The following is a 10,160-nucleotide window of genomic DNA, read 5'->3' as shown; positions in this document are numbered from 1 at the left end:
GACATCTTTGGGACTTTGAGACCAAAGGAGATTATAGCGCAGAAGGAACTGGTAGGGAAAGCCCTCAACCTTCTTAGAAGGGAAGGTTTCACCTACTAGATTTAGAGGGAAGGCACAATAAGCCTCTTGTGGCTGCGGTGCCGTGGGGTATACGTCCTGTCTCGCCCGTCTAAATCTAAAATCTACCACATTTTTATAAAAATTAAAGAAAAGGCCCCCGAAATACAGTTAATCGCCACCGAATTTTGTTGATGGGTGAACCAACATCAACTTTAGTTTCTCACCAACAGTCAGCTGATAGGCCTCTTTTATCCTCTAGTTATTTTTGTTTATAAACAATATTATGAGGTTTCCTGCAAGTAATAAAAAAAAAAAAGTGATTTTTTTTTTTAAAGGAAATGGTGTGGTTAAAATGATTGTATAGGCAAGCATACATGCATCTTGTATGTGGTTTTGAATTCGCCTACTGTTAATATATTCTTGCGGATATTAAACAACGGATAATCCATATTGTTTACAGGAGTGACGTAGTTCTATGTAATGTCTCTGTGTGTCAATTTTTTTTTTATCCTGGCAATGAACAGAAACAAAGAACACATTATGAGGAAATGAAGGGTAAATAATTTAATTCTCGTATAAAAACTGCTAACAAAATTATGTGATTAAACAACAATAAACAAAAATACTTAATTACATTTCAACAGACATAATCAATATTGTAACATTGAAAAATATAAACAGATAGAAATAATAATTGCACATTACCAGTGTTTACCTTTCAGGCAAATTAATTTTAGTAGGAATGCTCAATAAGTATTAAATTATTAATTTTTATAGCAAGTTTTTGCTATTGTTAAATGATTATTTAATTAAATTTCTTTTTGTCGTGTTGATATTCCATTACTTTAAATAAAATTTAAAGCATGTATGATTTTTCTAATAAAGATACAATCACTAGTTTAATAAATAAAATATGTGCGTGCTATAAATAACAGAAGATTAAAAAAATCATAATACATTTTGTAATGTTTGTAATTTAAAATATTGTAAAATCAGATTAATTAAAACTTTCTGATAGCAATTTTAGTTTTCAAGGAAAAAGAGACCATTAAAAGTAGAATAACAAACAAATTCTAATTGAATTAGTAATTTCATGCTATACAGCATTACAGCTTTACTAAAATAGTGTTATAAGGAGATTTTATTACCAATTCCAGGCAATCGGTACACCTGTGACAACCATTACAAACTTTAAACATACTTTTACAACATTCAATAATAGACAAGAAGTAGAAGAAGGAAAATAATAAAGATATCTTTTCTAATCTATATCATTTCTTTAAGAAATTTAGGGTACTTAAATTTTATTAAAAAGCAGATCTCTTTTATTACCCAAGTTTTTTGTCTTAATTGTAGTACGGGTAAGTTAGGATTCCCTGGTAAATTCTTACCCGGATTTTATTGACTTATGTGGACTGTAATTCTGATTAAAGAATGCCATACAGTCCAGTATTGCTGTATGGGAAGGGATTAGCTATGTGGTTAGCATATACGATTCCCACGCGGAGGACCCGGGTTCGAATCCAACTGCTGACCCTTAGATTTTTTTCTAAGCCTTAGAAGCTTCTTACAACTCACTGTCCAGTGATAGACAATGTTGTCTGTATCCTTGATACAGACAGTCCGGAGGCCGACATTGCAATGAAAAAAGTTACGAGTCCAGTAAAAAAATTAAATAATAATAATAACCTCAATCGTAGGGAAGGGATTAGCTATGCGGTTAGCGTACTGGACTCCCACGCGGAGGTCCCGGGTTTGAATCCAGCTGCTGACCCTTAGATTTTCTCTTCCTAGGAGCTTCTTACAGCTCACTGTCCGGTGATGGACAGTGTTGTCTGTTACGAGAGAACACTGTCCGGAGGCCGGCAATGCACTGAAAAAAGCTCCAGGTGCCAAAAACCTAAAAAGTTGACGCGCCTTATATCATTAAAAAAATAAAATAAATAACCTCAATCATAAATAAAAAGTATAATTATATGTAGTTAGCCTTGAGGTAATAGCATTAAGTGTGTTGAAATGTATGGTGAAAATGTTAATATATAAGGAAAATATCTTCTACGAGGAAATGGGTAAAGCTCACTTAGTTAGTAATCATAGACTAGTTTATATGCACAATAAACATGAGTTACCCATTCGATCAATAAACCCATGGGTAAGATTGCTTTTGAAAACTATTTTATTGGCCTGAAACTAAATTGGCCTCCATTAATATCGCCAATGTGGCCAATTTAAATAATTCTATTCTAAAAAAAAAGAGTTTTTATTCATTTTCTAGCATTTTTAGTTGCAATCGAAGTGGATCGCTTATCAAATAATATGTGTAAAATATGCATTATTAAAACTTATATCCATTATATGCATTAAGTCGCTCAAATGTTTGGGTTATAGTTTTTCAGTTACCAAATAAGGCTTTTAATTTCTGAGACTAGTTGTCCTCTATGCTTAAATTGAGCTAATGACTAAAATTTTGGATTAAAGCGTTGTAACGCCAATTTTATTTTATTTTATTTAAATTAAACATGGTCATACGGCATCGAAGTATGGGGATCGACTAAGCGTTCCAACTCACTACGCCTCCAGCGAAAACTTCTTAACGCTCCGTTCTATGTATCTAACCTCACCATCCATAATGATCTCAAAATCCCTTTCATTACAGATCTTGCTAACACTAGTTACTTCAAATTTCATTCCTCTACAGCAGCTCATCCTAACCCTCTCATAGAACACCTATCTTCCTCCACATTACCCGAGAAATCCTCTAAGGAGATTGAAGAGAAGATGGCCTCGTGATCTTCTCTTATCGTGAGAGCAAAGCACGTTACTGGAGTGACACCACTGGGTGCCTTCTCCACTCTTGATTTTCTTCTATTTCTTTTTGCTTTTACCATATTTGCTTGTTGCAACGGTAAATTACAATAAAAGATTAAAAAAATAATAATAAAAAATAAATTAAACATAAAAGCTATTTATTAAAACTATTAAATTTAAGAGTTAACACAGTTTTTTTAATCAACTGTACAGTATTAAATTACATAAAGAATCAACAAGCAACGTTGATTAGTGTACGACCCAAGGGTCGAAATAAATGAATAAACAAAGACTGAAATTAGCAATCATAAAGCAATCACCAAAAATAGATAAACAGAACTCTACAATGTCTTTGTTATTCCTCTACAAAATAAACTATGATGAATCCAATTCGTTAATTACATATGAAAAGTAATTAATAAAGTTTGAAACTGTAGATTATGGTGGTAGCAGTGATTGTTGCCAACTAAAATTAATGTTTCCTTAAATGAAAATGGAGGTTATAAATAAAGATAGATTTTTATTCGTATAATTTAAGGTAATTTATTTACAATACAATAAATATATTTTACAAGGTCGCTAATGAATCTCTTAACAATCGCCAAATCTTCGCCATCTAAAACATAAAATTAGTTTTTAATAAAATAATTGAAATATTACTTACAATATTAAATATTTTAATTATTCGTATAATATTAATGGTTTAGGATTTATTAGTATTAAGAGGAAAAGGATCTTTATCTATCGATTCGTGGCATCAACTTAGTCTTCTAAAATTTAATATTACTCGAAGTAATGTGGCTTTCAAGGCGAAGAGAGATAACTTATTAATATAACAGAATACTGTAATAAACAAGAAATCTTAGAGCTTTTAGAGTTAAAGGTTTATCAGAGACTTTAAACAAAACCCCCACATGTTTCTCTTTTCAAATAAATGAAAATTGAAATTTCCTAGTTAAGATGAGAAAATGTAATAAGATAAATATTTTCAAAGGGATTAATAAATAATTAAAAATTGAAATTCCTTTAAATTATTCAATTTTCCGAAAATGAAAAAAGATAAAATATATTTTGAGATGGAAGAGAAATTCTCCATTTCAGCTTTATTTTTTATAAAAAATTTTCGACCAAATGACTAGTTCGTCTTCAGGGCTTACACTAATCATATCGCTAAGTTCACTTTGGCTTTGATTGCATAATTTAAAATTTACTTAAACATTTTAAAATTTTGGACACACATATATAATCACAAACTAAAAAACAGTCTTCAGTTAAATTTAACCCTCAAACCACAAGATGCGAACCACAAATTTCCATTGTTCCCCCCACAATTAACTCTTGGCGATTAGACTCGGTATACCCTTTCTGTGAGTCCTTAGGAAGAAAGCCACACTGTTTCCGCCGATTCGGTAAGGGTCTCTCCGCTCTCTAGGTTTGTATTTCTTTCAGTAAGTCAGATTCTGGGACGGATCCGACCCGACCTTGGTATTAACGTTATACGTTTTGTCCTGCACAAGTGGAACAAAAATGAAGAAAGTTACTCTGGAGATGCACGTTCGACGTTTCTCAAGAATCTTGCGTTTGCCTTGACGCTTCCTCTTGTAGGAAAAAGACTGAAAAACGAGCGTTTTCCAAAAGAATTACTCCTTACGATTGGAAAATATGTCCTACTTGTTCTCACTGATAATGGCGAACAATCAAATGATTTTTTTCCATTACGACGCGATAATTTTGTTACCACACCACTATTTTACTTTAATTTTCATTCAACCTTTTTGTAAACTGTTTTGTTTTTATTGAGACAAAGTTCCTTTTTCAAGTTCATTTCTTCACTTATTAGTCTATTCTAAATAGACTAATGCCATAAAATTAAACAATTTATTAAAAAATTTATACATTTTATATAGAAATAAATGTGTTATTTTGAGTTATATTTGAGTTTTTCACTGTAAGCAAGAAAATATAGTATCGGGTCGGATCCGACCCTACCTTAGTGTTCGTGTCAAGAAAATTCATCTTGTGGTTTGAGGGTTAAGAGTTAACACAGTTTTTTAAACCAACTGAACAGTCTTAAATTACATAAGCAATCAACAAGCAACGTTGATTAGTGTTCGATCATGGGTCGAAATAAATAAATAAACAAAGCAATCACCAAAAATAGATGAACAGAACTCTACAATGTCTTTGTTATTCCTCTACAATATAAACTACGATGAATCCAATTGGTTAATTACATATGAAACGTAATTAATAAATTTTAAAATTGTAGATTTAGATGGTAGCAGTGATTGTTGTCAACTCTATGGTTTCTGGTGGGTTAGTTCAGGTTGTTTTACCACTATTTTGGAAAATCTATTTCATTGAATGGATATTAAATTATTGTCAGGCTCACCTGATTTCATTGCTGTTGATAGGCTGAGAAGGCCAATTCTTGGGCATCTTCCGAGCTAGGTAATACTAAATTTCTTGCTGCGTAATGATATGGATCGGCGAATGTATGAGCCACTGGTACTGCCGAATCAGAAGCCATCTAAATGATAGATAAATGATAATAGATCAAGGTTATTGCATTCATTGAAATAATGTGATTTTATTTTAGAAAACAAAAAAAATATCTATTTCTCTAAAATTAGAGAACAGAATTAAGGTATTTTCAGAGTATCTACTTCACAGTCTAATTCTCTATAAGGACTTCAAGTTCTAGATTAATATCAAGGCCGAATAGTATCAAACTATTGCGAACTCTGTACCTTCCAGATTGACCTTCAACTTCGTCGCATTTCTGCAGCCTGGATATGGTTACTTTGCGCCGTAAAGAGTCCAAGTTTTTTGCAGGAATTAAGCAATATTTACCTTCCATTATTTTTGAAAGAAGGCCCCTGTGTTTGTTGAGATAAATAACCTCTCTGCCTAAACAGTTTTGTTCTCAATCTCCTCGTCTTTATAACCTAGCTAGTTCAAGAAAGGCTGCCATATATTTAAAATCGGTTATCTGCTCCAGATTTTCGGTGTTAAAGCTTACGACTATCCTCCCATACTCTATCGTCTTCCCGAAGACTCCTTTGAAACATTGAGGTAAAACTGGAGATTGTTGGACTTCTCTGCTCCAAAAGAATCTACTAGGTCATCGGCGTATGCAAGCAATGAACCTCTGAACAGGGTACAAATGTTTCAGTTACCGAGATAGAAAGACTTAAGCTTGGTTTTTGCATTATTTAATGCTGGATCCCAGGCCAAATTATGGAACAGTAGATCCAAGCTAAAGACCTGTCTGATAGAGGATGCAAATTTCTAGGATGTAGATTCACCGGTTCTTACTGCATTCCGAAGGTTCGCATACAAAGCAGATCCCCTTTGGACAGTGTTTTTAGATGAGGAAAGGAGGTCTTGATACAGTATCTCTGGGTCATTGCAAGGGTATAAAGCAACTGAAAGAGTATACATGCTAGCCATGTAGACCTCCTAGTCGTAGAGTAATGGTAGATTTCAGAGATTACCTCCTTTAAAAAATTAAAAAAAGAACTGGCCTATCGAAAGGGGCAGACAAAAGACACCAGCAATAAAGGTAACTTCTAAAAAAAGAACAATAATACAGGAACTACCAAGGAGACCTTGGTTAAAGGTCATTTCTACCTCAGCGTCGTCAGGACTAGAAGTAAGTTGAGACCTAATCAAGCAGTTTAGAATTGGCAAAAGGTCTTCACCACTTTGTGCAAACTATAATGAAGACAAGGATTACAAGCACCCAGTGATGATCTGACCTAGGTATAAATAGGGGAAAAGAATTTAAGGTCATTCTGTACCAATACATGCAGTACGAAGTTGCATTCTTGCACAACATTGATGTCCTCAGTTCTGTAGCAACACTGACCAGTAATGATATTACTAAAAGGCTTGGTTTACTAATATTAAATTATATGTAAACCTATTTGATGAATATGTACGTCATAAAGACAAACATTGTTTGACGAAAGCCAACGATAAGCAAAAAATATTAAAAGAAATAAATAAAACCTACGAGTTAAACATGAAAACTTAAGGTTAAATTAAAGAAGATCTACGTAACAACTAAAGGTAAAATATACCTTTTTAACTAAATTAAAGATGGCCAACGCTAAAGATGTTACAAAACTGAAGAAAGACAACTGAAGAGCATTCCAAGCTTTAAGTCCAAGCACACCAAGAGCCAATGGAATTAAGGTCATTGCTTTCAGAAGTACGAACACCATCAGTGGTACAAGCATCTTTCGCAGTTTACTTTTTCTTCCTAGAATATAAAATTTAATAATAAAATAGAAAAAGTATAGTTACATGATATTTTGTAGAATCTAAAGTTTTCTTTTTTTTTAATATTAAATTACTTAAAATTATATTAACTCACTTCTGCCCTCTTCAAGTTTATCTCCAGCTCCTAAAGTTAGTGTAACCTCTCCAGTTTCTTTAGGCGATACGGTAACCTTAGTACCAGCTATCTCTAATTCTACATCGTGGGTATCCACTAGTTCTTCTACACTTTCTGTTAAACTTCTTTCAGTATTTTTTCGATTAGATTCTTTAGTTTTTACTAATTTTACACCATCCATTACCTTACGAAAACAAAACAAAAAAATATATAAAATTTGATGCAGGAGGGCAAATCAGGTTAGATCAAATGATTCTTAACCTGGACCTTTATGGCCAAGAATTAAGTTCAGTAAGATTTTGCAAAATACTTGGTGGTCGATATCTAGTGACTTTAACTCATTGCTAATACACTTGTACTTTTCATTTATTTGCTGTTTAAAATCCTAGATGTTGCTAAGTTAACTTTCCGTCGTGTGTAGCGCTAATTCAGATAGTTTTATACGGCACCTACCACAGACGTTTTAGACGTCTTACACAACTTGCTGTCCTGAAATTGAACTCTCTTCCTTTTTTTACTCAATCCTTCGTTAGCCTAAGATATCCTTAGATAGCTTTTCTTATCCTTTCTCACAAGGTATTTTAGTTTTTCCTCTAAGACTTCTTCCACATACTCCTAAGCCTCGTAACTCTTCTTGTTTTTCCTTTTTTCGCCAGACTATGTATTTTTTCATTCGCATTATATGGCTGCACGTTGCAGTCTTCATTCTTCTAAAAATACTTGCTCTGGCAAGCTTACAGTTTGATAATAATTCTATTTTTAATAAATTTAAATAACGATACTTTTAAATAATAGTTAAGTCATAAAGCCGTGTTTTATTAAGTTACTACTATTCTATTTGAACATATACATTGTATTTACATTAGTTTTGCCCCAATTTTTGCACTTAGAACTTCAAAAGAACCTAAACAGATACAGGCCGCACAAATTGATATAATATTAAATAAAGCTAACGACATTAAGGCGGTGTCAAACATCTAAAAGAGAAAGACTTGCTATATATAATTGCAAGAAGTGCAACAAGTCTGCATGCTTATGCATATTATAAGTTATTGTCGAATGTTAGCTAAGAATTGTTAGAAATTGAATGATAAGAATTATGGGTCAATACTTTTTTGTTTAAAAAACAGAAATTACTTTTCTGTTTCACTGTGACATTGAGCTGTTAGAAGCAGCAAGGAAGACACAAAATCTTACAGTCAGCAGCTGGATTCGAACCCAGTGGGAGTACACTAAACTCTGAGCTAATTTATAGTTACTCTAATAAATACTATGATTTCCTAAAAGCTGTATCTATTAATCAGTAATAGGGACTTAATTTCTTTTAAAAAGATCTTCCGAATTTGGGGTTATCACCTTAAATATTTGTTCTCTCTTTTTCTGCGTTTTTTTGGTGTAATTCAAACCAACTCACATAACCACGTCCTGAGGAAGGTAAAATAAATTTGTCGAAACGTTGCTGTTCAATCCTAAAACTAAAATTGGAGTATTATACATTGGTCATACAACGACTTGCTGGACTTAATTTGGGGTTCTTGTGGCTTTCAAACCAAAACCCTAAACCAAATGGTTGACTGGGATTCATCCCAACTTAATCTAATTTAAGCAAGTAACAATTCAATGTCCTAAAACTAAATCCTAATTTTGATAAACAGAAGCAGTGTATAAATGTTAGGTCTCATGTTACAGATGTTCTCCCCGAAATTGGGTTATGAGCATTCGCAATCAATCTTTTGCTTAATTAATACATAGCGGGTACTAAAAACCATAACCTAATTGAATCCTCAATTAATTTAGAATTGATTCTTATTAAACAAATATTTTACAAATTTTAATCACACCAATAATACACTTTAAAATTACAAAAACCTAATTTTGTAACTTAGTATAAATTTTGAAATCTATAGTAATTTAAAATATTAATAATAACTTGATAGGGGTAGGATTAGGTTAGTGGTTAGCAAATACTGGATTCTAACGCGAAGATCCTAGGTTCGAATCCCAGCTGCTGGTCTTTATATTTTCTCTTTTTAGGAGTTTATTTTACAGCTTACTGTTCAGTGAAGGACAGTGTTGTCTGTAACAAGAGAACACTATCCAGAAGCCAGAAGTGCATTGAAAAAAAAGAAAGCTCCAAACTCCAATGACGCTCAGATGTTGATGTGCCCTAAATTTAAAAAACAAAAATAATAATAATTATTATTATTTATAATAACCTCAACAGTTTCTTGGTTGATAGCCTGATGTACAATGTCCAATGCTTTATAGGTTAGACATCCTATAGGATCTTTTCCATCTTTACACTTATTCTTGATTTCAGTAGTTGCACCAAAAACTGCATTTGCATAAATAGTTACTATTGTAAATGTTATAATTAGGCACTTCATTTTAAATAATTATAAAAACTAGAAATCACAAATTTTGAATTAATACTAATAGTCAATGGTGGGTGAAGAGTATGCGAAGGTATTGAAATAATATGCTACTCGGTCCTAGTATATATGTATTGTCAGGAGTTAGCGTACTAAATACACTGAGTGGGGATGACTCCCCAGCGAGTTGTGTCAAGTTTAGAGAACTTCGCCCACTAATGGAAGTCAAGAGCTGGGTGGAATTATTTATTTTGTATGCAAGACTTGATGTCAAATTGTTTTTAAAAAAGTAGTTTTAGAATGGAGATAGTTACTGTATTTGTCTATGAGTGGTAACGCCTTGACAAAGAGAAAGAGAATCTGAAGTTCTTTGTAACTAACTTTGTTTTTGGTAGTTGTTATTCTACTAAACTTTATTTATACCCCCTAAAACTTGTCCTCTATACAGTTTTCTAAGCTATATATAGTTAGTTATATTTGAATTTTAATTGAACACTCTGTGGAATAAAACAAATAAA

The 10,160-nt window shown here is 32.5% G+C and overlaps 1 protein-coding gene across 1 annotated transcript; it reads right to left on the bottom strand.

Moving 5' to 3' along the window:
• Positions 1 to 3,063: 3,063 nt before the first annotated feature.
• Positions 3,064 to 9,785, bottom strand: Osi19 (DUF1676 domain-containing protein Osi19). Its single transcript, XM_074113098.1, has 5 exons — positions 9,487 to 9,785; positions 7,250 to 7,454; positions 6,954 to 7,135; positions 5,261 to 5,398; positions 3,064 to 3,484 (listed from the first exon to the last, which is right to left on the bottom strand). Exons 1-4 carry the CDS (start codon positions 9,655 to 9,657, stop codon positions 5,267 to 5,269), a joined length of 690 nt encoding a protein of 229 aa, XP_073969199.1. The 5' UTR covers positions 9,658 to 9,785; the 3' UTR covers positions 3,064 to 3,484; positions 5,261 to 5,266.
• Between the last annotated feature and the right edge of the window lie 375 nt (positions 9,786 to 10,160).

Source organism: Rhodnius prolixus, unplaced genomic scaffold, assembly GCF_049639745.1.
Source record: "Rhodnius prolixus isolate KJV_2025 unplaced genomic scaffold, Rpr scaffold_7, whole genome shotgun sequence".
In the NCBI taxonomy this organism is placed as follows: Eukaryota; Metazoa; Arthropoda; class Insecta; order Hemiptera; family Reduviidae; genus Rhodnius; species Rhodnius prolixus.
This window is presented reverse-complemented; position numbering and strand designations above follow the sequence as displayed.